Raw genomic sequence first — 27,843 nt, forward strand, 5'->3', positions numbered from 1 at the left:
AACCCAGACTGCTCTAGAACTCACAAACCTCCAAAGTTGGCTGCCCGCTGGGATTATAGGTGTGTGCCTCTATGCCTGGCCATCTGACGTCTGTTTTATCATTCTTGAGTCTGCTTGCCATCTAACAATTAATCCTGGTCTGCTTTTTGTCTAGCTGTGCAATCTTTCCTAAATACAGCTAAGTAGTGGGCAGTGGTGGCGCACACCTTCCGTCACAGCACTTGGGAGGCAGAGGCAGGTGGATCTCTGAGTTCCAGACCAGCTTGGCCTACAGAGTGAGTTCCTAGCTAGCCAGGAACACAGCTAGTGTTCTGTTGTCTTTTATATTTGGTTTGAATTTATTACAAGAAGGTGTATGTGAATAATTTGTGTGAGGTAATACATTATGAAGACTGTCTAGATATTTAGAGTCTGTACAGCAGAAGTGGTTGTGAGTGAGAGATAGTTCTCAGGTTGCAGGAGCCTCTGACACAGTGTAGCGGGCTCTGACTGCTTCATCTTTATTGGATACAGGGACTGTTTATTTTATTTTACTTTTTTTTATTTTATTTTACTTTATTTTATTTTATTTTATTTTATTTTATTTTTCAGGCTTTCCTGAAAACCATAAGATTTTTTTTGTTTGTTTGTTTTGTTTTGTTTTGTTTTGTTTTGGTTTGGTTTGGTTTGGTTTGGTTTGGTTTGGTTTTGGTTTTTGGTTTTTGGTTTTTCCGAGACAGGGTTTCTCTGTATAACCCTGACTGTCCTGGAACTCACTCTGTAGACTAGGCTGGCCTTGAATTCAGAAATCCATCTGCCGCTGCCTCCCAAGTGCTGGGATTAAAGGCATGCGCACCACCACTGCCCGGCTAAGACATTTTTTTTCAGGTCTTACAGCCTTAATTTCTGTCTGTGCTTCAGTTCTGGTTGATTAAATTCTGTTTTCTATCTTTGTTTCTTGTAGAATCTTTAGATGACCTGACTAATCTGGTGGTGAAGTTATTTTCTGAAGTAGAGAATAAAAACGTCCCTCTGCCTGAATTTCCTGAGCACCCTTTCCAAGAAGAACATCTTAGAGTAAGTGCACACATTTCTGTTATTTTTCATTTGTGAACATAACTGTCATGGCAGTCTAATCAATTTTATATATGTTAGGAATGTGTATCAATGAAAACACACCAATATGTTTTGGTCTTTGCATGCTAAGAATAGTTTGGTAGCTGTGACCTTGGCAGGCTATTAAAAGTATTATCAGTGCCCTAGGCAAGAATCCAAAGCAGCCTTAGGATCTAGGGCACCAAGCCCAGATCACTTAGCCCATATAAAAATTGCACTGAATGAGAACCCAGTTGCTTTATTTGTTTGTGGTCATTTCTTTGCAGTCTGACAGCTGATTAACCAAAATCAGTATTCTTCATTATTAGTAATTACTTCACTCTGTATAAGTTGGATATAACAAATATTTTGTGATTTGTCTTTTTTCTCCCCAGCAACTTTATAAAATAGTACCTATTAAGGATATTAGGAATCTTTATGTGACATTTCCCATACCAGACCTTCAGCAGTACTACAAATCCAATCCCGGTCATTATCTTGGTCATCTAATTGGGCATGAAGGTCCTGGAAGCCTGTTGTCAGAACTTAAGTCAAAGGGTAAGTGTCTCTGGGCAGCCCCTTCTGAATGTCACACCCCCACCCTGTCTCTCACTCGGTCCCTCAGGTCATCTAGGAAGGAAGGGTGTTGGGGTTTGAGTAAGGCGCTCATCAGTAGTGTGTGTCTGCTTTTTGTTTTTGGCTCCTTTTCACAAATCTGTTGTACCCTTGAGTATTTATTGATCAGTGATAGTAAGCTATTTCAGAAGTTATCATATGTGTTGGAATTGAACCCAGACCTTTGTACATGCTGGGCAAGTGCTCTACTCTTGAGCCATATAGACAGCCATACTATAAGTGAAGAAAAGATGTTAAAAAGGTCAAAGCCAGCTGGAGAGAAGGCCCATGCTCTTCCAGAGGTCCCGAGTTCAGGTCCCAGCATCCACATGGTGGCTCACGACCATCTGTAATGGGATCCAATGCCTTCTTCTGGGGTGTCTGAAGACAATGACAGTGTACCCACATACATTAAACAAACAAACAAACAAAACGGGGCTGTGAAAGCCCAGCTGAGTGCAGTTCACATCCCTGCAATCCTACCTTTCTGAAGCAGAGGCTCAGTAGTTCAAGTCTAGCTTGGGCTTTGTAGATCAAGACAAGACTAGGCTATACATCTCTTTATTGTCTCAAAACAATAAAGAAAAGCCCATGATGAGTTTTTTCCCAACCATACCTTTACATGTCGTCTATTTATCTGCTTTGATCCATTAGATCAGAAAGGTTTAAAATGTAGGAAGGAGATGATTTCCAAAGCCCTGTCAGGACTTACTGTGTGCTACTGTATACATTTAAGCACATGTCTAATTCTTGCTTTCTGAGCTAATTTTGTTCCTGCAGGGTAAGGTTTTTTTGTTTGTTTGTTTTTTTGTTTTTTGTTTTAGATTTGTTTTTTTCAAGACAGGGTTTCTCTGTGTAGCCCTGGCTGTCCTGGAACTCATTCTGTAGACTAGGCTGGCCTCGAACTCAGAAATCCACCTGCCTCTGCCTCTCATAGTGCTGGGACTACAAGTGTGTGCCACCACCGCCCGGCCCTGTAGGGTTTTAATTTTTTCTCATGGTTAGTATGGATGTTAGATGGATATGGTAGTGGTACACACCTGAATCCCAGGGAGTCCAAGGCCAGCATGAGCTACATAAGGGGTTCCGGGCTAGCGTGAACTACAAAACTAGACCCTATCTCAGAAATATCAGAAACCAGGGCTGGTGACATGGCTCACCTGGTAAGGGTGCTGGCTGCCAAGCCTGACAGCCTGAGTTTAGTTCCAAGACCCACAGGTTGACGTTGAAAACCAGTTTCCTCAGGTTGTCTTATGATCTCCACAAGCACACTACAAGTACACTGAGGTACAAAGGTATGTGCAAATGCGCGCGCGCACGCGCGCACACACACACACAGTGCATAATTAAAAAACTGGGGCCTGTTGCTCAGTGGTTAAAGCTCTTGCCATACAAGCATGAGGACTGGGGGTGTAGATCCCCAGAACCCACATGTCCGCTTGGTATTCCGCTTCCCCAGAACAAACTGGCTAGGGAGACTAGTTACATCACTGAGCTCTGGGTTTGAAGGCTGCATCCTACCTCAGTGAATAAGGTATAAGAACGATCCTGGATGATTACACATCAACTTTGGCTCCTTAAATGTGTGTGCACCCACACATCTGTGCCCATACATATGCAGACATACATTAGCACATATGAAAATAGAAAAGGAACTAAAGATGAAAAAAAAATCCCTCCCCAGGACCCAATGACATGGTTCAGCCAATAAAGTGCTTGCTACCAAGCCTAATGATCTAAATTCACACCCGGGGAGCCACATGGTGGAATGAGAGAATCACCCTATAAGAGTTGTTCTCTGCCCTTTACTTGTACACTACGGTACATGTGTGTACCCACACATACACAAAATAAAATTCTTTAATGTTGTAGTTGGACAGATAGCTTAGAGCTTAACAGTGCTTGTAGCCTTACCAGGGAACCAGAGTCTTCATCCTAGCATTCATAAAGCAGCTCAGAGATGCCAATAACTTAGACATGTGTAAATATACACACTCATATACATGAATATTTTTAAAAATGTTAATAAAAAATATAGGGATTCCATGTGTGAATGTGAGTTGTTCAGGATTGAAGCCAGGGTTTCATATATTTGATTTAAGCATTCTACCACTGAGCTACATCCCTAGCTCTAGTATGAACATTTAAAAAACCTTTTGTTATGAGAGAGGCCACAGCTGGCATAATGCCCCGTCAGAGCTGAATGACCTGAGTTTGGTCTCTGAACCTCATGTAAAGCTAGAAGCCTAAAACTGACTCTACAAAGTTGTCCTTCGATCTCCACCTTATGTTCTGTGCGTGTGCACCATACACATACTCCATGCACACATAGTAATAAATACAATATTTTAAAAAGATAAGCCACACATTTAATTATATTGTCCTTTTCTTTGAATATTGCAGGCTGGGTAAACACTCTGGTTGGTGGACAGAAGGAAGGAGCCCGAGGTTTTATGTTTTTTATCATTAATGTGGACTTAACTGAAGAAGGGTTATGTAAGTATTATTGAATTTATTTTTTAACTTCTCAATGCTGTAGGAAAAAGCTGTAACACTTGAATTCACACGCTTTATCCATTGTATTTCTCACGTGTAACCTGGCCTTGGTTTGTCATAACCCTTGCCTCTTAACAATCAGTTTTATGTTATATTGGTAAAATGTATATATGGCTTTTCATTTACTGCCCCAGTGTCTGTTCTGTCACATCCCTGAGTCCAGAGGGCTGTGTGTGGGGGACATCTAAACCAGGCTCAGGGAGGTGAGGACTCCTTGTTCTAAAGGGACTATCTCCATTTAACCTGACTTACCTTAAGAGTGAGCCCGTGCTTGAAGGATTCGGACTGAATGGTTTTTAAGTTTGTCCCTTTTTTCCAGTACACGTTGAAGATATAATTTTGCACATGTTTCAATACATTCAGAAGCTCCGTGCAGAAGGACCTCAAGAATGGGTTTTCCAAGAGTGCAAGGTACTTTTGTTTTACCGAAATTTTCCTTAAGGCATCTAATTTTCATATGTAAGCTAATTTAAGGCCCAGTTAAACTTCTGTTTTTTCTTTAATTAAAGTCTAGAATGTTGCAATGCATAGTTGTATTAATTCAGGCTTAGTTGTTGCTGTTGGATTAGTTAGTTGGGGCATGAGTTAGGGGCTGAGGTATCGCGTTGCCTCTTAAGGAAAGCTAGCACCTTACAGATCTTGTGTCATGTCCTGCCCAAAGCTGCGTAAAATCTGTTCATTTTTAGATCTGGTGATAAAAGTCTAAAGGAAACAATAAATTGTTTCATGTACAATAATTGTGTTCTTCAAAGTGATTTTATTACATGCATAGAAAGCCCCAGCCCCACCCCTTTTCTGAGACGGCTTACATCTCACTATAGAAGCTTGGCTGGCCTCAAATCCATGGAGCTCTCCACCTGCCTCTTCCTCCTTAGTGCTGGTATTAAAGGCTTAGACCATCATATCTGACTTTTTTAAAAAAACTATATAAAACAGAAAGTATTTGTCTTTCAAACTTTATTTATGTTATGTTATGTTATGTTATGTTATGTTTGTTATGTTATGTTAGATAGGGTTTCTCTGTGTAGCCCTGGCTGTCCTGGAACTAGCTTTGTAGACCAGTCAGGCCTTGAACCCAGAGATCCACCTGTTTCTGCCTCCAGAGTGTTGTGAGATTAAAGGCATGAGACATTAGACAGAGCCTGCCTGTTATTCAGATTTTAAAAGGCTTCTTTTAAAATGGATTAAAGAAATACTTTAAATATATAGCCCTATCAAGTGCTGATGTGTATTTTGGATTGGTAGCTTTTCCCACTGGTGCTGGGGTCCAGTGCAGAACTTGGTGTGTATTAGGCAAGCACCTAGAATGGAGCTGATTCACAGCCCAAGGAACAGCTTGTTAAATTTGGCAAAATTTAAAGTATAATTATACCTTGTGGAAATTTCTAATGTGGCAGCAACAGGTCTCCAATTCATCTTCCTGCAAGTTTTGGATTTCACAAGGTTCTTTCACAGTTTTCTGATTCCCTGACTAGTAGTTTCACTAATTTAGGCAGTAGAACCATTTTTTTTTAAAGATTTATTTATTTAATGTATGTGAGTAGCTATCTTCAGATACCCCAGAAGAGTGCATCAGATCTCATTACAGATGGCTGTGAGCCACCATGTGTTTGCTGGGATTGAACTCACAACCTCTGGAAGAGCGGTCTGTGCTCTTAACAGCTGAGCCCTTTCTCCAGCCCCAGAACCTTTTTTTAAAAAAGAAAACAAAAACATAATCTTTTGCTGTGCCATCCATGCCAGCTTGAACTTCTAATCCTCCTGCTTCAGCCTCCTAAAGCGCTAGAACTCTAAATGTGTGCCCTCATGCCCAGGCGTGGCACCTCTCAGATTATCTGTTTATTTTTGTTTAGAATTGTTTACTTATTTTAAGCTTATGTTGATAAGTTTTAATTTATATTTTTCCATGTCTTATACATTCTTAAATCAACTACTGCCTGTTTTCCTAAGTGTAATGTTGATAAAAATGTATTTCTGAATAATTGACTTAAATCTGCTTGGTTAACTTTATGTTCTAGGACTTGAATGCTGTTGCTTTTAGGTTTAAAGATAAAGAGAGACCACGAGGCTATACATCTAAGATTGCAGGAAAATTGCATGTAAGTTGATTTTCTTTCCACAGTGGTATGTAGATCTTCTAGATCCTCCATGTTACTTTCAGTGCTACACAAATGATACAAATTCTGACTCACAAAACATCAGGCATTTTAGCACTGGGCAACCTTTGAGGATGAGATAAATTTGGAATGTTACTGTTCCTTATCCTAAAAGTTACTTTCTGTAGTATTTTTATCACATGGGCTGTCTTAGTTTTTTAGCTGTGAAGTTACAGTTTTATTGCTGTCACCACAGCAACTCTTATAAAAGAAACCATTTAATTGGGGCTGGCTTACAGTTTAGAGGTTTAGTCCATTATTGATACCCTGGGCCTAGCTTGAGCATTTGAAACCTCAAAGCCCACCCCCATTGCCCACTTCCTCACCAGGCCACACCTCTTAGCAGTGCCTCTTCCTATGGGCTTGTGGGCGGCCATTTTCACTCACACCGCCACAGAGGGGCCTTTGCTTGTTGGCTGCACCGTTCCGTTGTCCAGCATCTGTGCAGCGCTTCCTCTGTGGACATTTTATATCATCTCTTTTCCCTGTGTCCCTTGTTACTGTGCTAGTTTGAGCTACTTCTACCCTTAGTACTGTCACGGTTTCATGCCTGTTTTCCGTGATAGCTTACTTTTCTAGCTTAAATGATTTTTTTTAAGGCATACACCTTACAATTACTTATTACTATTAATTATTATTGTGGTGTTTGGATCAAACTCAAAGCTTTATGTATACTAGGTAGCACTCTAAAACTGAGTGCTAAACACCTCTAAAATACCTCCAGTCCCTCAATGGGTTTTGAGAACTAAATTCAGATTGTTTTATTCCTTTGTTTAATACTCTCTGATGGTTTTCCCTTAGTGTTGTAAAATCCAGAGCATCGTTGGCCTATGAAGAAATCTGAGAGGTGCCGTGTTCTCTGGCCACATTCCTAGCCACTCTGTCGCCATAAGCAGCATGGGCTACAGTCCCATGTTGCTCTAGCTGTAATAGCTTTCTGTCTAATTTTCACACATTAATCAACAGCTCTCCCTTCAGTAGTGATGGCAGTTGAATCCAGGCCTCTCACAGGGTGGGTGGCTGTACTGCAGAGCTACACCCCCAGCCTCTCACAGGGTGGGTGGCTGTACTGCAGAGCTACACCCCCAGCCTCTCACAGGGTGGGTGGCTGTACTGCAGAGCTACACCCCCAGCCTCTCACAGGGTGGGTGGCTGTACTGCAGAGCTACACCCCCAGCCTCTTTCTTTATTTCTTTTGTTTTGAAACACTCTCATTGAGTTAGTTGCTTAGGTCTTGAGCTCACTTTGTAGCTATGGAAGGCCTTGAATTGCAGTCCTCCTGCCTCAGCCCCCTGAGTGGCTGTGGTGACAGGCCTGCACCAGAAGACCTTCCCTAGCCTCCCAAACTGAAACAATGCCCCTGCCTCTGCCCTTCTTTTTAGCTTCACAGTACCTATTGTTAATATGACACCATTTGTTTATTGTGCCAGTTACATGTTCTGGGGGAGCAGGGACTTCATGTGTCTTTCTTCCCCTTGCCCTCAGTACCTGAAGCAGTATCTAGAAAGGCTACCCAACATTTTCATGATGAGTCAGTGCGTCTCACAATCTTAGAAAGTACTTTTACAAAAGCAACAACAAAAACTTCTATAATAGTGCACTGTATATTAAAAATCCTCTAGGTGTCAGTATTGTCAGTTTTTCTTCATTAGCAACTGAGTTTTAACTGGATTGACTGTAGTTTTCTTCAAAGGAAACATGAGAGCCAGGTTTGGTAGTGGCTCAGGCTTGTAGAGGGATGAGGTAGGATTTTGAGTTTCAGGCTAGCCTGGGCTACAGAATAAGAACCTACTTCCCCACCCCACCCCAAAGAACTTATCTTAGTGTCAGTAATGCAAGATCTGAAGATTGGCACAGTGCTTAGGAAAATCATCACATGTGGGACTTAATGATGGGGCCGGTCTGTCTGGTGTGCACAGGGCCTGGCACTGCTGAGGAGAAGGGGACAGTATCGTGCAACAGAACCCTGCTAACAAGATGCACAGAAAGTAATAAACATAGTCTATTATGTTATTATATTATGTATCTGCTTATGTTAATAAACTGTGATAGCCCTCAAATATTAATCATTTCTACTTTACTTTTTCAAAGTATTATCCCCTAAATGGAGTGCTCACAGCTGAATATTTACTGGAAGAATTTAGACCGGACTTGATAGACATGGTTCTTGATAAACTCAGACCAGAAAATGTCCGGTAAGTCCTCTGCAAGTTTTATTGTTACTAAATTTTTCTCATGGTTAGAATCTAAAAATGTATGATTGTGAATAAAACACTTTTATGTGTATGTATTTTTTTTGTTTTCTGTTTTTTGGTTTTTTGGTTTTTGGGGTTTTTGTTTTGTTTTGTTTTTGATTTGGTTTTTTCAAGACAGGGTTTCTCTGTATAGCCCTGGCTGTTCTGGAACTCACTCTGTAGACCAGGCTGGCTTCTAACTCAGAAATCCGCCTGCCTCTGCCTCCCAAGTGGTTGGGATTACAGGTGTGCACCACCCCCACTCAGCTGTCTATGTACTTTTGAAACAGGATCTTGCTGTGTAACCTTGGGTGACCTGGCGGTCACTGTGTAGATCAAGCTGACCTCATCTCACAAAAATGTGCCTGCTTGTGTTTCAGAGTGCCGGGATTAAGGTCTGTACCGCCAAGCCAGGCCTGTGAGCTCTCTAAGTCAAGGGTGATTCCAAGCCCGTCAGGATGGTGCTCACCCATAGTCCCATAGCAAGCATGCAAGGCCAGCCTCGGTTATATCGTCAGTTTGAGGCTAACCTGGGTTACAGGGAACCTTCTCTCAGAATATCACAAACAAACAGAAACATTGATTGCACAGGTAGAGAGTAGCATAATGACGACAGCAGGTGTCAGCCCTCCGCCCTCAGTGGTGATCAGCTGCAGCCTGGCTGCCTCCTCCCTGCTCCCTGCTCCCTGCTCCCTCCTCCTTAAAGTCCAGTGCTGGAAATACAGAAGAGAGAAAATAAAGCAGTTCAGTTCCAGATCTCCTCTGCTCTTAGCCTCTCAGAGCAGGTCTCCCTCTCGCACCGGGCGAGGGATAGATAGATAGTATAGCCGTGGACACGGGCCAGCTCTCCTCTCACCAGCAGGGCTCTGACACTGGCCATCTGGAGCGAGGATTTAGTTGAGTATTTTATTTAGTGTTGAAATGGAGAAATTTCAGATTAGTATGGATTATTATCAGACTATGTTAAGTGCTAAATATTAAATGCCTTATAAATATAAAAGTGTTAAATGCCTTAGTTTTTTGTTAAAAAATACATTAAGGGGCAAGGTTTAGAAATCTTTGTCAATGAAAATAAGTTGAGGTCATACAGAAACTAAATCTGTTTTCATGTATCCAATCATAACAAATTATAGTCTATCATGTGCTCAATTTCTTTGTTTGTTTTTAAGATTTATTTTGATTTAATCGTGTCTTTGTGTAGTGTGTGCCACATGTGTGAGGCTGCCCTCAGAAATCAGAGGGTGTTAGGGCTCCTAGAGGTGATGTTACAGGTGGTTGTTAGTCACCCAGTGTGGGTGCTGGGAGCTGAATTTAAGTCCCCTGGAAGAACTCCAAGTGCCCTTAGCCACTGGGCCATCTCTCCAGCCCAGTTCTGTATTTTGGAATGGGGGGGTTCTCATCTTGTAGCCCCACTGGCCTGTAAATGGCTCCGTAACTCAGACTGGCTTCAGAGCCGCATGGATCCTCCCCCTCTCCTTCCTAAGACTTACAGGCATGCACAACCATTCCAGTCTTTGTTTGAGACAGTCTCCCAGGTGTAGCTGAGGGTAAGCCTGGACTCCTGGGCATCCTGCCTTCATCTTCTACTCGCTGAGATTACAGGTGTGCCCGCCACGCCTGGTTCCCAGTCTTGTGCCAGTATTTTAAGTCCATGGTGTTGTCTAATCCTCAGTTACTCAATATCTGATTGTAATGTGGAAGATCTTAACCAGATCAAAAACCAGTTGTCAAAGAAGCTGAGATATGTGGGCTAGTCACCCATATTCCTGCACTGCCGAGAACTCACTCACATACTGAGGAATCAAAGTTCAGCAACTCTCTTTTTTTTAATAATAAAATTGACACTTAAATACTAATGTAACTGAAGCTGCTCATTCCTAGATGGGGAAGAAGTAGAGTCTGCATGATCAGAGGCTGTAACTGATATAGCAGGAAGTATAGGCTGTGAGGTCAGACTCCCGAATTCCATTGCAGTTCTCTATATAGCAACACAGAAATTGGGTAAGTTAAAATATTTATTAAAACCAACAAAAGTATAAAATACTTAGGCATTTAACTAAAAGTAAACTAGACCTCCACACAGAAATTACAAAACATCTGGGTATGGTGGCAAGTTTGAGGTGAGCTGGGGACATACAGTGAATTGGAAGTCAGCGTGGGCTATAGCAGGACCCCACACTATACCAGCAAGTAAACATGCTTGCCGTGCACGCCTGGCAATCTGACTTGAACTCTAGGACCCGTATTAAGGTGGCACTCCAATGTTTTTCTCAGACCATAAATACCCAATGTAGCATGTACCCATATACAAGACATGTTCAAACACACACACACACACACACACACACACACTCCTGAAAAATCATGATTTCAGTTGTAGTCCCAGCATTTGGGGAGTGCATGTGCCAGAGCCCACACTTTGCTGGTGATTAGATTGCTGTTTCTAAATTTGCTATCTTGTGCAATTAGACTTTAAGACTCTCATTTTCCTCTTACTGTCACTTTAAAGAAAAGTGTTTTTCCTATAGAGGCTTAGATCTGTGATTGCTGTCACTGTAACTGCTGCGGCAGGTCACCAAGGAAGTGCAGAACAGCCTGGGATAATCTTGCCAGCTGCCAGGCAAGAACAGTGTTGCTCAAAGGTACATTTTACTTTCTAAATACCACAAGTTTTATATTGCTACCAGGGAAGGAAAGGCTCAGTGAAAAGAAGTGAGAGGCTTTTTAATGCGGCCCATCAGGGTGCTACTGTTATGCTGTAATTCCTAAGTAATTTCCACCCGGGTCTAAATTCCTCAGAAGAAAGGGAACTCAGATGAATGTTAAGGTAGAGAAGTTTCTTTTCAGTGTTGATACTGTTTGCTGGTCTGTGGGTGTGCCTGTTTCTAGTTCATCCTCAGACCTCACCTTCTCATGCTTGACCAGTTAGTGTCTTTTTCATACTCTGTCACGGTGCAGCGACAGTGTCTTTGCTGTGTTCCTTGTTTAAGTCATAAATAATTCTATTAATTTGGGACTTGTTATTCATGATGATCCACTCAGGGCCTGTCTTGTCTGTTTCATAGCCTAAGTGTTGACTGTACAATTCTCAGAAGTCTCTGCTTAATCCACTGGCTTATGGTGTCTAGGTTCCATTGTTTCTCTTTAAAATTGTGTTTGCCCATCTCTAGTTTCCTGCCTCTTTTCATATCCTCCAGTCTTTTCCAAAGGGCTAAGAGCAGTGGCTATTGTGTTTACTGCTTCCCTATATGCAGATATTGCGCAGTCTGTGCCTGGGCTTGGACTATGTCTGACTTCCCATCTTGGGCTTCAGCTCTTTTCTGTTTTTGGTTCAGTTGCATAGTGTACAGGCCAATGGTGTTTTCCAAAGATAGTTTATTTAGAAAGAGAGGAACAGTCTCTTACCATGGAACTAGCTTAGCAGTTTGCTTTAAGTCATGCATTCTGTCAAGTATACAGTTATTTCCTCTAGATAGGAACTGTCTTTATCTTTGCAGAATTCGAGCTGGTATGGTTAAGAGGTCAAGAAAAGTTGGCTGAATTTTCCTCAAGCTTTTATAGCTCATTTTTCATCTTTCTTGCTTGATTTCTTCTTAGTTTAACAGACTTGCGGCAGGAGGCAGGGGTCTGTGGCTAGGACACAGAGCACACAGATGTACACGCATCTCAGTGCTTATCACGATCCTGGGTCTCCTCAGCACTTGCCCTTTGTTGTTATTCTTTCCTCAATATAATTTTTATTTGCTTGTGTAGCTGCCCACGGCTACGTTGGAACAGGTTCCCAGGTTCCCTGGAAGGAAAGCTAGGGATGGGAACAGGGTGACTGGAGAAACATGGAGTCACGGCAAGATTTCCTGCTCAAGACTCAAAGTTTAATGGAGGTCTCCAAATATATATGGGGGGGTGGGGGACCCTTCCCCCAAAGGCTGGAAACAGGTCTGCAGAACTGGTTCTGCTCGCTCCACAGGAGGCGGGTGTCCTTGGAGAACAATGGGCTTCACCTTGGTCAATGGCTAGCACAGGAATTCCTGCTGGGAGGCTTGGAGAGGAACTTCACTTTGGTCAATGTCAAGTCATGCCAGGTGTCATAGCACCCCACTACCACTCTCTACATTATTTGCAGCTTTTTCTTTTGCGTATATCTTTTAAAAATCTAGATTGAGGGATTGAGGGTATATCATAATGATGGTGCATGCACTTAGCATGTGCAGGGAGGCCCTGGGTTCAATTCCAGCACCAGAAACAAACAAAATCTAATTTGTTATGAAATTGTAGAATTCTACTAGTGGAGAAATAATGTTAGCCTAATATGAATCTCAGTGGAGAAAAAAATAATGAAACTGAGGCCTGCAAAGACTAAATTGCTAATTTAGATCTTCACTGAGACTCTGGCAAGACTTCAAAGACTGAGAGTCAGTATCTGCCACACCCAGGTTTCGACTTGCCAGCTCATGCCTTTAGAGTACCTGGATTCCATAGTTGCCTCGAGGCCTCTCTCTCTCTAGTCTTTAGTTGTTTCCTTTTTCTCTCAGGCATTATTTGCAAAAGTCTCACAAGAAGTTACTTCCTGGAAACCATAATGTCATTTAATATCTGTAGCTAGGAAACCTTTTGTTTCTAGATGGCCCCCCCCTTTATTAATTATAGATCCCTTTCTCATATAACTTAAATAGGATTTCTCTCCCTTTATTCCCACCTCCTCTCCTATTTGCATCCATTCTCTCTCTTATTAGAAAAGAACAGACATTTAGGAGATAACAACACAACATAATAAAAAATATATAATAAGATAAAACAAAACCATCACATCAAAGTTGGATAAAACAAGACAACAGAAAAATGAAAGAGCCGAAGAGAAGGCACTAGAATCAGTGGCCCTCGCATTCTCCATTAGGAGCCTGGCTGTGGTATTCTGTATTTGCTCCTGTCTGCTGCTTTTCTGATGACAGCTGAATAACACTGATCTATGAGTATAGCAGACTATCAGTAGGACTCATGTTATTGTTATATTTTTGTTTTAAGGTCTAGCGGTACTTAGTTTTACTGTAGATCTCTGTGATCTATGACTCTGGTTCTTGACCACCCAAGCAATGTCAGGTATGGGCTCCATCTCATGGAGAGGACCTTAGGTCAAACCAACTAGGTCACTGCCACAAGGTTCGTGCCACTGTTGCCCTAACATATTTTACAGGCAGGGCAGATTGTACAGCAAAGGTTTTGTGGTTGGTTCGGTGTTTTCTTTTCTCTTTTGGTAGCCAGCAGAGTACTGTTCTGCGTGATAGACACTAGACTATGGGGGCCAATGGTCTATGTAAGCACCAGCTCTGCCTCTCCATGTTCAGTGGGTTGTGTGGCTGTTATCTTCAGCAATGGAGTCTGCCGTCAGTGTTTGGAGAACAACCAATTGTCTTGGCAGCAGCCTGGGTTATTTGGGAATTTCCATGGGACTCTTTGGAATGAAACCCAATCTTGACTATGGAAACTTAGTTTAATGCCCTAAGGTGTCTATCTCCCCGTTATTTAGAGACTTCATTAGGATTGTCTTCCTATCGTATAGTAAGTTTCTTTTCCACTGCACTATGTTTCCATATTGCCCTTCAATACTCTTGAATTCTAGCTGTCTTCCCCTCATTCTCTCCCTCCACTCCATCTCCCCTCTCCCTTCCCACCTAATCCTCCCATTCTCCGATCCACCTTTGGGCGTGGGCATGTGCTTACCATAGAGTGCTTATGGAGGTCAGAGGACAGCTTGATGGAGTCAGTTCTCTCCTGCTGGTCCATGGGTCCCAGGGATCAGACTCAGGATGCTAAACTTGTGCAGCACTTGCTTCTCCCTGCGGGGGTTCCATGCAGCCCCCAGGGAGCATTCTGTCAATGCCCATCATTCCCTTGTGGACGATATGACAGAGCTCTCTGATCTCCTAGCTCTAATTCTTCTCTTGTGTGTTTGTGGAATATGTCTCTTCTTATTTAGCTTGTTTTCTGGAATTGGTAGTGATCAGTGACAGGTAGACCAGTCCAGATTGGCAGATAGGTGAATTGAACTGATTAGTGTCTGCCTCAAAGATGGTTGATAAAAGCAAGTATAGTTGTTCTGAAGAATGAATTAAAAATGGAAGGTAATTCAGACAGCCATTGCTGTTTTGGAAGTCCAATAGGAATTTGGAATGGAGATCTTGGTTCTGCAGCTAGAAAAATGGCCTAGAGGTTGAAGTGCTTGCTGGAACCATGTAAGTGACAGGTGGCCTTGGAGGCCCACCTGTAACTCCAGGCTTGGAAGGAAGAGACAGGGAATCCCGACGCAGTCTAGCTAGGGAGACTTAACAGTGTTGGCGAACTCTGGGTTTGCTTGAGAGATCCTGACACAGTGAATCAAGTGGAAGAGCACTGAGGGCAGTTTACAGCATCACCTTGGCCCGCCATGCGCACACACCACCACCTCCCCACACACACACCACACCACACACACACCACACCACACACACCACACACACCTGATACATGAAAATGGAAAGAGAGATGCAGATTCTGACAGTGACTGCGATTGAGCAGAGGGGCACACTGATGGCAGTACTACGCACTCTGCTGTGAGGGCAGCATTCAGAGGCTCCAACCACACCTGAGAGGACCCATGGCATGAGTAAGTGCTGACACAGGCCTAGTTACTGAGCTGGACTGAGAGAGAAACAGAACCAACTGACTGTATGCTAAGCTAGCCAGCCAAGCTCATTGTCTAGAATTCCTCGATCTAAAAGGTTCAGAATGGGCTTTGTCCCAGTGTGGGGTTCAGTGTGCTGGTGGGAATGTAATGATTTCAGTTTAAATAGGTAAGAGGTAGGTAAGACAAGCTTACAGAATTTTGCTGATAAAAGGTTCTTGCTCTCTCTCCTTATCCCCCCTGGTGCTTGAGATCAAATCCACAGCATCTGTCACAGTAGGCAAGTCCTGTCTATTGACCTGTCTCTTCAGCCCAGTAGCCCAGTGATTCTTAAAATAGTCTGTCTTTTGGACATTCTGTCTCCGCCTTCCCTCTCTGAATTAGTGACTTCTCTATTGCTGTGTTAAAACGCCACAGCCAAGGAAACTTAGAGAGGGAGAGTTTATTTGGCTTATGAACAGATCATCCTGGCAGCAAAGCATGGCCATGGGAGCGAGAACAGTGAGCTCACAGCATGAGCCACAAGTGTGGAGGAGAGAGAGCAGGCTAGAAACGGCATCAGCCTTGTAATGTTTCTAAACCCCCACCCCTAGTGGAATACTTCCTCCTGCAAGGCCACACCTCTTACACCTCCCCAAACAGGGCCCCCAATAAGGCACTGTGCATACAAATGCCCAAGACTTTGGAGGGCGTTTCTCATTCAAAACATCACAAATTTCTTGACTTCCCAACCATTTGAGTTCTCCGGTGTCTCATCAAAGATATCTCTTAATAGGCCAGAAGGTGGGAGTTTCTCCTTGTTCCCTCGTCTCCCAGCAGGAAGACCAGTGTGCTTAGAGTAGGTAAACTTAGTGTTCGTTTCTGGTAGGAAAAGAACACAGAACAGAGCCAGGTGGTGGTGGCACAAGCCTTTAATCCCAGTCAGTACTCAGGAGACAGAGGCAAGTGGATCTCTGAGTTTAAGATCAGTTTGGTATACATGGTGAGTTCCAGGATAGCCAGGGTTACACAGAGAAACCTTGTCTTGGGAGTTGGGGTGTGGGAGTGTAGAACATAGAATAGATGTGAAAAGTTAGGAAAAGTGAGGAATACATACCTCACATCTGCTAGGTGTGTATTCCATTGTGAGCTGTGCCTCCAGCCCACATCTGAAGTCTGTATGATCACTCGATGAACCTACATTCTTAGCTATTACCGTTACCTCTAAGCCTGAGCTATCTGGGAAGGAGTATGCTTCTAAGGACCATTTCGTAATAACTTTGATTTTGTTGCTGTTAGAGTCTAGCTATGTAGCTAAGGCTGGCCTCCAGCTTATGGTGCTCCCACCTCAGCTGGATCGCAGACAGGTGCCATATCCCCATCCTTGGTCTATATTTTCCTTTCTTTTAAATTAGGCAATAGCATACCTAGAGGAAATCTCTCCTATAGCAGGCCTTTTTGCACTAAAATCAGTGGGCTGTGAACAGAGGATGATGGGAAGCCGGTGCATGTGCTGAGTGTTGATTGGGTTTTAGGAGGTCCGGGTGGTTGGTGTTTTTTGTTTGTTTGTTTGTTTGTTTTTTTGTGTGTGTGTCAACCTGACTGATACAAGCTAGGGTCATCTGAAAAGGGGGAACTTCAACAGAGAAAATACCTTTATCAGGTGGGGTTATGGTTTCTTGACTAATGTTGATGTGGGAGTGGGGTGGCTAGCCCAGTAGGCAGTGGTTAGTTGTGGTTAAATGCAAGCTGAACGAGCCGTTAGGAGCAGGCGTGTGAGCAGCGTTTCTCCACGGTCCGATTCTGTTCCTGCCCCAGGTTTCTGCCCTGACACCCCTCAAGGAAGGACTGAGCTGTAACATGGAATAAACCCTTTCTTTCCCAGCATGCTTTTTTTCTTGGCCCTGGTGTTTATTACAGCAACAGAAGGCAAATTAGGACACGGCCTGCCCATTCTTGGACAGTGTTTACATTTTCATGGGCCAAAGTCTGTACATATGATATTTGTGTCATAGGTTTACGGCCACATTTCTGTTTGTGTTTTCCATCTGTCTCTAGGGTGGCGATAGTTTCCAAATCATTTGAAGGGAAAACTGACCGCACAGAGCAGTGGTATGGAACGCAGTACAAGCAAGAAGCTATCCCAGAGGAGGTCATTCAGGTAGGATCAAGTCACCTGAGAACATCCTCATGGTTCCCTGGGAAGAGCGAAAGAGGAGCTAGAGAGATGGACGGCGGAGCTGGTGGTGAAGCGGGCGCCCTGGCACTCTCCTGCGTTATTAAACACCAGGGCTGCGAAATTGACGCCCAACTTTATGCATCCCGGCAGCACTGCAGTGTCGTGAACATAGTCGCACAGCGCCAGGAGGGCAAGAGCTGTGGAAGTGGGGCCGTGGGGGACAAGCTGCAGCTGCAGTGGGCTGGCAGCGCTGCTGCCGTCCTGGCTGGGACGCACACTGCTTTTACTTTTGGGTAGCATTATATTTTGCCCTCATTGTCTGATTATTCGTGTTGTCAGCACAAGATAATCGTGATTTAGACTGCATTTGTGTTTAGACTACATTTTACCACATTTGTCAGTGATTGAAGTTTTGCTTAGCTACATAGAATCTTCTTCTGTCTTGCCTTGTTGGCTATGGATTAACTCAAAAGTACAAGAAAACATTACAAGTAATGAACCTTCTTCTTTTTTAAAATTTAATTTTTATTTCTTTTGTCTGCATGTATGTCTGTATGAGGACATCAGATGTCCTGGAACTGGAGTTACAGACAGTTGTGAGCTGCCATGGAGTTGCTGGGATTTGAACCTGAGTCCTCTGGGAGACCAGCCAGTGCTCTGAGCTATCTCTCCAGCCCAAACTTTTTTTTTCAATGACAACATATTAAAATAAGTTTTTTAAAAAGTATTTATTTTATATATATGAGTACACTGCAGCTGTCTTCAGACATGCCAGAGGAGGACATTGGATCCTGTTACAGATGGTTGTGAACCAACATGTTGTTGCTTTGATTTGAACTCAGGACCTCAGGAAGAGTAGCCAGTGCTCATAATCACTAAGCCATTTCTCCAGCTCAGTAAAATAAAATTTTAATTCTTTGTGCATATGTTTGTGAAGATCATAGGACAGCTTTGTGTAGTCCTTTCTCTCCTACCTCCATGAGGGTTCCAGGACTGCAGCTCAGATATCCAGGCTGGTTGGTGTGGCCAGTGCTTGATGAGCCATCTCTCTGGTCTAAAAAAAAGAAATAATTTAAGAAAAAAAATTATTACTGATTCTTCAGGGATCTCTGACATTGTGATGCCCTCCAGAGTGGGACTAAGTCCTCTTTTTTTTGTTTTTTTGAGACAGGGTTTCTGCCTCTGCCTCCTAGAGTGCTAGGATTACAGGCATGCACCACCACCACCCGGCCAAGTCCAAATTCTTAAACTAAGAAAAACCTCATCTTTCTTTAGTCAATGCTGGGGCTGAAATAACCTAAAAACAAAGAGACTCCTCTAGCCCGACCCCTGTTTATCAAACCATGACCATAAAACCTCCTGTTTACCAAGTCGTGACCCTATAGAATTCTTTTTAAGTTTATCTGGAAGACCAGCAGTGAATGGCTTGCTATGGATTTCTTAGCCCCAGCTCAGCCTTTCTGGAAACTTAAGCTGCAGGTGAAAACGTTTGTGCAACTCTCTACTCTCCCCATGCCAAAGAACTGCAAGTGTTGACACCAAAATCGAATTTCAGCATCTCCAAAGCTGTGCCGGGTCCTCTAGGTGACTGAATCCAGAGTTAATGGTGCTTGCTTGCCTTTTGGGCTTCTAATAATAAAACATCTTCTCTTTATGACTCTGGGCTTCTAACAGCCAGGAAGCAGTGCATACATTAGGGTTCACCAATCCCAGGCCTCAGTTCTCCGCTTGGCTGCCAGAGCCATTTCATGTGTCAGTGGAGACATAAGTCATGTGTTTTGCCTCACCCTGAGTTGTTGGCTTACCTAACAGTCGCGGCATGTCTTCTGGAAAGAATACCTGAAGTGGTGGGTTGGTGAGAGGCACCTGCTGCCTACACTGGTAACCCACATGGTGGTTGGAAGGAGAGAACTGATTCCTACAGCTTGTCCTCTGACTTTCACTCAAGTGTCATGGGTGTGTGCAGCTACATACAAAATAAATAAGTGAAAAATTAAAAGTACCGAAGTGAAAGAAACCCTCTAGCCTGGGCTTCAGGTCATAAATGGGGGCATAACTGAAAGTATGGTTTAAATGTGCCTGTGTACATGATTAGTTTTTAAAGAGCTAGAACAGATATAGACCTGTCAGATTCTCTGTTCCATTAATTCAGATTTTTCCTGTTTAAGTTATTTTACTCATTTACATTCCAAATGTGATACTTCCCTACTCAGATTTTTCTTTAAGCAGCTGATAAGAAGCTGGAGAAAGAAAAAAAAAATGTATAGATGAACGTCACATCTCTTAGTACCAGAAAGATAACCTCAGGTTGCATGGAAATCCATCAGTAGATTCAGGTTGTGCCCCTTTATGTCTGATGGGAGAACGTTCTCTCCCGTTGGCTTACTTAGTGAACAGAGACCCCAGTTTGTTTGGTTTGTTTTGTCTTATTTATTTTGTTTGTTTGTAGTTTTTTGGTTTTTTTCGAGACAGGGTTTCTCTGTGTAGCCCTGGCTGTCCTGGAACTTACTCTGTAGATCAGGCTGGCCTCGAACTCAGAAATCCGCCTGCCTCTGCCTCCCGAGTGCTGGGATTAAAGGCATGCGCCACTACTGCCTGGCCTTGTTTGTAGTTTTGAGAGGGGTTCTCATTAGCTAGCCCTGGCTGGCCGAGAAGTCAGCATCTAACTGGGGATCCTGCCTCAGCTTCCCAAGTGCTAGATTCAGGTGTGAGCCACTGTGTTCAGATGACATTTGTCATTACTCTGTGGCGTGATGCAGTAGCTCAAACCAGGGTATACCCTCAGCCCAAAGACAGTATTCTTAACTCTTGAGTTATATTAGTGGTTGCTTTCATGTGTGTGTATTTTATTATTCATTTAGAAATGGCAAAATGCTGACCTGAATGGAAAATTTAAACTTCCAACAAAGAATGAATTTATTCCTACAAATTTTGAGATTTTGTCATTAGAAAAAGATGCAACACCATACCCTGCTCTCATTAAGGTAATGTGTTAAATCTGCAGTTTTTTTGTTTGTTTGTTTATACATGTGGGGTGGCAGTGGTGGTGTCTGATGTTACCCAACGCTTGAGGGTCAAATGATCCTCTTGCTTCAGCTCCTGATCTCTTGTTCTGTAAGGCACGCTACCATACCACAGTCAGTGGTTTTAAATGTAAAGGCCAGACCCATTACATGGACAAATAAAGATAATTTCTTATATTTGGAACTTGGTTAATTTAGGATTTGTTACATCCTAAGAGATGATAGAAATTCTGTAAAAGAATGGAAGAAATAATATGAAGTTAAAAATGCAACAGCAAAAAAAAAAACAAAACAAACCTGGACAACATAGCATCTACAGAAAAATATAAAGTCAGGGTTCTAATGAAGTTCGTTGAAAGGTCCCAGACTCCTCTGCATGTCCACGGAAGACCTGCTAAAGTGGGTTTGCCACACCTCGGCAAGGTGGTGAGGGGCGCCACTGGAAGAAAGCCTGTGGAAGGCTGCTGTTGGACAGATTCCTCTAAATCTGAAGGGTCCGATGCTGACAGTGGCTACTCTGGCTGCTTGGAGCTCCTGTAGTAACGAGTGGGGGGAGGGGAGGGAGAGGGATCCCCATATTGTTTTCAGAATGTTCTTTTCATGTTGTCATTTCATACCTTGGATAAAGTTGTAGAAAGGTCGCAGCATAGTCTCTTACAAACTAAACCTCAAGACTGTATGTAGATGCTCCCTTCTGTTGTTTTTGTCTTCAGATCACCTAATCTCGCTGTTCAGGAACATGGAATTTCATTATCTTAAGCAACTGGGTTATTAGTGCTTTTGAGAAGACTTTAATGAGTTACTATGTTAAGCAAAGGAGGAACATTTTACTCACTGCCTCTCCTTGGGTGAGAGCTCTAGTGCTAAGCTATGTCCTAGTCCTTGTATTTTTAGACGGGGTTGTGCTGTGGAGCTCAGGCTGGCTCAGTGTGGCGGAGTCTAGCCTCATCACTCCTCCAGCTTTTCAAATGCTAGCGTGGCAGTTGTGCCTCATGCCTGGCAGGACTGTTATTAAATATTTTGTCAAAGTAAAGTGGTGAGCACATTCCATCAATCACAATGCCTAACAGAATTTCAAAGTTTCAAATGAACATTTGAGAGCATTCTTAGTATAGAATGAGTGAAATAAGTTAAGGCGTTTTTAGATTGTTCATCTTTGTATGTTTTCTACTGCAGCATAACAAATTATTCTAAAACCTATCAACTTCAAAACCACAAACATCGTTTTAAAAGTCAATTAAAACCGCAAAGATAAACTTTGGGTTGGGGTTCTGGTTCTGTAATGTCCTGTACTGAGGCTGTGGTGAGGTGCTGTCTGAGGGTTTGCTCTCTGGAAGGCTCAACTGGGGCTGGAGGATTCTTTCCCAGGCACAGTTCTGCGGTTAACAGACCTTGGTGTTCGTCATGCAGACTTCCCAGCTCCATAGAGCTGTTTGACATGGCAGCTGGCTTTCCCCAGATGAACGGAGACAGTGGGTGACCCAGGCAGGAGCCAGCGCCTTAGAATTAAATCTTGGAGACTGGTGCTGTTGAGTCTGTCTGACATGTTTGTCAGTTAGGCACACTAACCCTGATGAAAGCCAGACTATACAAGGGTGTGAATCCCAGCCAGCAAGGGTTGTGGATCACATAGAGCAGTGGCTCTTACCCTTCTGACGCTGCAACCCCTTATTGCAGCTAGTGACCCCAGCCATAAATTATTTCATTGCTACTTCATAACTTCAGTGTTGCTGCTGTTAAGAATCATAATGGAAACACCTGATGTGTGACACCCCATGCACATAGGGCTCACAACCCATAGGCTGAGCATAGAGAGCGGCTACCAGTGTCCAGAAAGATGCCGACAGAGCACTGGTGCTAATGTCCCTATCTGTCCCCCCATGCTCTCATCTCCCTATTCACGGAGTAGAGAGCTGACTGTTCTTTGTCACAGGGCTGGCAGTCTCCTCTCTGGTCTCTCTCTGACCTGGGTGCTTCAGGGCTGTGGAACAGCGACCGTCAGATCAGTGTGCTTTGCTCCTTAACTTGGAGAGTGCTTTTTTGGAATGCATCTCTGTTTTCCTAACTGAACTGTTCCTCTGTCCCAGGATACAGCCATGAGTAAGCTGTGGTTCAAGCAAGATGATAAATTTTTCTTGCCGAAAGCTTGCCTCAACTTTGAATTTTTCAGGTATGTAATTGAATCTAGCCAAACAACTTAAAAAATCAGCAGTTAGGTTTTGTTGAGTTTTCTGTTCTTAAGCATCCATATCTTGAAATGATGAGAATTCAATTTCTCCAAGCCAAGGCTGTGAGGAATTGCTGAGAACCAAAGTTCATTCTTCCTTGCATTCATGAGTATAATACCCTTTGGCTAACGTGATTCGTGTTAGCTCTTAGTAAGAGGGGCTTCTTAGCTGTCAGTACTTGAGAATATGAAGGAGTTACAGATTTATCCAGAAGCTTCATTAAGGAAAGAAGTAACAATTGGAATGTTTTTCTTGGTTCTTTTTTTTTTCACTTCCTGAAACTTGCCCAGAGATGTGCCTGGGTATGTGTGTGTATCTGTGTGTTTGTATATATGCCCAGGGATGTTTATAAGTGTGAATAAATACATGTATACATGTATATATGTTTGTAAAGGTACACATGAATGTGTTTATGCATAGTGGGAAAGAGGGAAGTAGGACTTCCTGTAATGATGTTTGCCTTTAGAGAGGTCCATGTATGAGCCTTCGAACAGTGACAAAGTTGAACTTAGGGAAGAAGTTCAAGCCCTAGCTAAACCTTCCGAAGAGCAAGGCCCCAGAACACACTTGACTATGACCTTGCTAAAGACCTTGAGCCTGGACTACCGACCTGCGGTTCTCACATTCCCAGTCTTGAGACAGGTGTGCACTTCATGGTCAATGTTAGTGGTTTTAAACTGCTAAATTTTAGAATACTTTCAAATAATGTAAGTGAACACACAGGCAGGTTGTTCTCCTGTCTTATCCCTAATGTTGGAATTACAGATGTACACTACCATACCTGGCTCATATTGTAATGTTATACTTCTAAAATACAATGTTCTTTTAAAAATTAATTTATCATTTAACAATGTTCAATATGACAAAAGCTTCTTTGAGTTTTACATTGTTCAAATGGCAAAGCATAAATCAAAGCGATAACTTTGAATGTTTTGGAAAGGAAAATACCTAAATAGGAAGTTAATAATTGTTACAAGGAAATATGTTAAGATTATAGGGATATGCATAGTGTTCTATACTATGAGATGTACATATTTTCTAACCTATTTTTAATTTCTTGGGTAGTAGGAGTGGATTCTTTGCTTGTTTGTCTGGTTGGTTTAGTGTTTATAGAATTTTCCTAATTTATTTCTATGTATGTGTATGTGTCTGCATATGCACATGTACACATGTATGTAGGTACCCTGGAGGCCAGAGAGGTGTTGGATCCTTTGGACCTGCAGTTGTATGAGATTGTGAGCCATCTGGAGTGGATTCTGGGAACTGAGCTTGGGTCAGAGGTTCCTAACCTCTGACCTATTCCTTAGGTTTGGCTTTTTGAGGCAAAGTCTTACCCTAGCCGGACTGACCTGGAACTCCACGTGAAGCCCCCATACTGGACATAGACGCATGATGACCCTCCTGCCTTGGCCTCCTGAGTGCTGAGGTTATAGGGCTGAGCTGCCCCACCCATCACGGGGATAATTGAATATGCTAAGCTGCTTGTCCACATCTTCCCCTTGGTTGCTATAACTATAATAGTTATTTTCTTGACAATACCTTTTGAGAAACTCTTTACCATTTCTCTTCTGATCTGCTCAGCACAGTTTCTGAAATTGAAAATGTCTGCTTCCCACAGATTTATCTCCCTCCCCCAATCTGTTTTTCCCTAGAGAATGACTGTTGATCTTGTCATACATACATTTGAATAGAGATTGTAAGTAGCGCATGGTGACACATGCCTTTATTGCCAGCGCCCAGGAGGCAGAGGCAGAGGCAGGTGGACCTCTGAGTTTGAGGCTAGTCTGGTCTACATATCAAGTTCCAGGATATCTGGGGCTACACAGAGAAACCCTGTCTTCAAAAACTTAAAAAAGAGGAATAAGAAAGAAAGAAAAAAAAGAAAAGGATTGTGTAAGTGTGTTGTGTGTGCCCTTTCACCTTATATGTTTCTGTATAGTATCTGACTGTAATGTATTGGAGCCAGAATTTACATATTCCAGTGGAATTGTGGTATCTCTTAAAAATTAAGTTTTGGGCTGGAGAGATGGCTCAGCAGTTAAGAGCACTGACTGCTCTTCTGAAGGTCCTGAGTTCAAATCTCAGCAACCACAGGGTGGCTTTATAACCATCTGTAATGAGATCTGATGCCCTCTTCTGGAGTTTCTAAAGACAGCTAAAATGTACTTACATATAATAAATAAATAAATCTTTAAAAAATAAAATAAAATAAATTTTAGGCCTACTCCAGTACCCTAGCACATATTTGTATGACCTGGTGCTTTAGGATACTTGTAATTCTCTTCTTGACTTGGGTCATATAACATTGAACCTCTAATCTCAGTGCCTGACTTTCAGCCCCTCATGGACAGCTCTAGTTGCCAAAGAGATGACTTTGTCACGGTCTTACTTTTGTTTGATGGGTACTAGTGCACTCCCCCCCTCTCTCTCCCTCTCTCCCTCCCTCCCTCTCCCTCTCTCTCTCTCTCCCTCTCTCTCCCCCTCTCTGTCTCTCTCTCTCTCTCTCTCTCTCTCTGTGTGTGTGTGTGTGTGTGTGTGTGAGAGAGAGAGAGAGAGAGAGAGAGTATGTGTTTAAGTGTAAAGTTGTTCAATGACTAAAGAACCTTTTTCATTCCATTCCATTACTGTAAGAAAATTAAACCAAAATCAGAGAGATGGCTTAGCAGGTACAGGTGTTGCCCCAAGACTGACAGACTGAGTTCAGTCCCTGGGCTTCACATGGGAGGAAGAAAGTAGCTACCACAAGCTGACCTATGAATTATATATGCATGCCATATAAAGGATAATAGATGTGCGCATGCACACACACACACTTTAAAAAAAAAAGAATTAATGGCAACTAAATTTAAATTTTTTCCTTTGGTTTTAACTTTGTAAGTACCTAAGCATTTTTCTGTATTTTTGCTTTATTATTAACTTGGATAAACATAGATTTGTAGTGTAGTGTGGTGTAGTAACTGTGCTACAAATAGAATAAAGCACGTTCCTTGGGTCTGGAGCAGTAGTCAGGAAGGTGCTCCTGTCTGCCTGTCAGATCTCCCCAAGACTTACCCCTGCTTGCTTTAGGGACTGGCCCAGCTGGCCCTGTCACCATGGCCTGATTAACTATCTCACCTAATGGAGTGTTTTTGTCCCTGCCTCCCCCATCCATCATTGTTCATAGCCCTTCACCACCTGGCAGAGCAGACTTCAGCCTGTGCTTGCCCCCCAGTTACTCTAAGCCCCGAGCACACAGGGGTTTTGCACTAGAGAGGAGCTCTGTAGACAGACAGCGTGTAATAACATATTGTTGAATTCAGGGCTCTTTCCCTAGTGCTGATAAAAGTGAGCAGTGTTCTAGAGTCAACTAAGTGGGTTAATTAACTAAATTTGAATCCCAAACTCCACTGCTGACAACCCAGGTCCCCAGGGGGAAATAGTTTCCTGTCTGAGAGATGGAAAGTTGCTATCTGCTTCTATTTAGCTGTTATATGCTATTATTTGTCTTCTCTTTTCATAAATATTTTTCTATTTATATTTTCTATAAATATTTATATAAAATATTCATATAAATATTTTCATGTATTCTCACAAATATTTTCCTATTGTCATTTGTTTCTAATTCTAGCTGCAGTTATATGATGAACTTTATTAATGTTCCAGTTTTCTTCTAGCTTTATTGGTTAGGGGTAAGCTAAGACTGCCACAATTCTCTTCAGTCTTTCTCTTTTAAGGTCATGCAGTTAGCGTGCACAGGTTTTCCAGTCTCCTATTTCTGTACTCCTTTCTGACTTGTCAGTGCTACACCGCCTTGAGACCGTCAGCTCCTCTTCACTGCCTCCCATACACACACTCCCGTAGATATCTGACATCCTTTCTCGTAGACCTTTTTCTCCTTGAAAGAAACAGGTCCAAGAATTCAACCTTGACGTTGGGAAATTATATAAACCGTGATTGAGTTTCTGCACCCGTCTCAAAGGCCGCAGCACGTTGGGAAGTAATAAATCAGCTCTTTGTGTCAATGTTTCCTTCCAGCCCGTTTGCTTATGTGGACCCCTTGCACTGTAACATGGCCTATTTGTACCTTGAGCTCCTCAAAGACTCACTCAACGAGTATGCATATGCAGCAGAGCTAGCAGGCCTGAGCTATGACCTCCAAAATACCATCTATGGGATGTATGTAAGTACCCATGTCCTAGCGCCTTCCACTCATCCACAGTTTTATATTGATTTGATGGAAGCATTTTAAATTGTGGGTATGAGTTTAATTTCTTAAAAAAAATTTTACTGCTCTCCATATTTTCTCTTCATTTAATTTTTAAGTTAGCTATTATTCTAACATTCCACTGTATTCCATTCATAGTATGCAGAGTTTCCTTGATTTTTTTTTTAACATCTTTCATCAGAATGTCATATTTTTCTCCTCATTCAAAACTGTGCCCGATCTAGGTTTAGCGCTCACCCATTCTGTATCTGAAATCTTGAGCTTCAGAAAAACAGAATGAAGTCCTCTCTTTGTAAGGCGCGAGGCTGGCCTATCCTCTTCCTTAGAGGTCAGGTCGCGAGGCTGCATATCCATACTCTTCGGTCATGTTTCTTTGTTGCCATGCCACACCTGAGGTATCAAAGCATCTCTTCTGTTTTGTTTTGTTTTTTTTTTTGTTAGTCGCTACATTTATGCTGATCCTCTCCATTGCAACATGACCTACCTGTTCATCAGGTTATTGAAGGACGATTTAAAAGAGTATACATATGCAGCACACCTGTCAGGTTTGAGCTATGCCATTGCATCAGGAATGAATGCAATACTTGTAAGTAAATGCACACCAGAGAAGAGGCAGCACACTGTCGGAAGCTGTCTGTAGAGCTTGGGAGAACTATTAACCTGTGCATCTTTAAATAGGAAGGTTGATGGTTTTCTTCCTTGCACCTTTCAAATGACCGAAGGGTTCAAAATAGTATTAGCCTACTAATAAATGATTGGGAAAATTCAGTGCATCTTGTGCCCATGTATGTGTGCTACATGTATGTGCATGTTTTGTTTGAGATATTTAACATACTAATCTTAAAAGCACGTTTTTCCCCCTTGTATTTGAGTCCTCTTCTATTTATAATAAAAGCTATTTGTTATTATTGTGGTGCTTGAATTTTACTAATACATA

The 27,843-nt window shown here is 42.5% G+C and overlaps 1 protein-coding gene across 2 annotated transcripts in view; it reads left to right on the top strand.

Moving 5' to 3' along the window:
- Positions 1 to 27,843, top strand: part of Ide (insulin degrading enzyme) — a 96,421-nt gene that overhangs the window by 45,699 nt on the left and 22,879 nt on the right. For both annotated transcript variants that reach the window (XM_052186654.1, XM_052186655.1), the window contains 10 exons: positions 944 to 1,056; positions 1,470 to 1,632; positions 4,093 to 4,185; positions 4,565 to 4,656; positions 6,264 to 6,344; positions 8,493 to 8,596; positions 17,331 to 17,433; positions 20,313 to 20,435; positions 22,562 to 22,644; positions 26,717 to 26,861. In XM_052186654.1, the coding sequence (XP_052042614.1) occupies positions 944 to 1,056; positions 1,470 to 1,632; positions 4,093 to 4,185; positions 4,565 to 4,656; positions 6,264 to 6,344; positions 8,493 to 8,596; positions 17,331 to 17,433; positions 20,313 to 20,435; positions 22,562 to 22,644; positions 26,717 to 26,861 (1,100 nt within the window). The remainder of the gene's footprint in view (positions 1 to 943; positions 1,057 to 1,469; positions 1,633 to 4,092; positions 4,186 to 4,564; positions 4,657 to 6,263; positions 6,345 to 8,492; positions 8,597 to 17,330; positions 17,434 to 20,312; positions 20,436 to 22,561; positions 22,645 to 26,716; positions 26,862 to 27,843) is intronic.

This window comes from Apodemus sylvaticus, chromosome 1 (assembly GCF_947179515.1).
Source record: "Apodemus sylvaticus chromosome 1, mApoSyl1.1, whole genome shotgun sequence".
Classification (NCBI taxonomy): Eukaryota; Metazoa; Chordata; class Mammalia; order Rodentia; family Muridae; genus Apodemus; species Apodemus sylvaticus.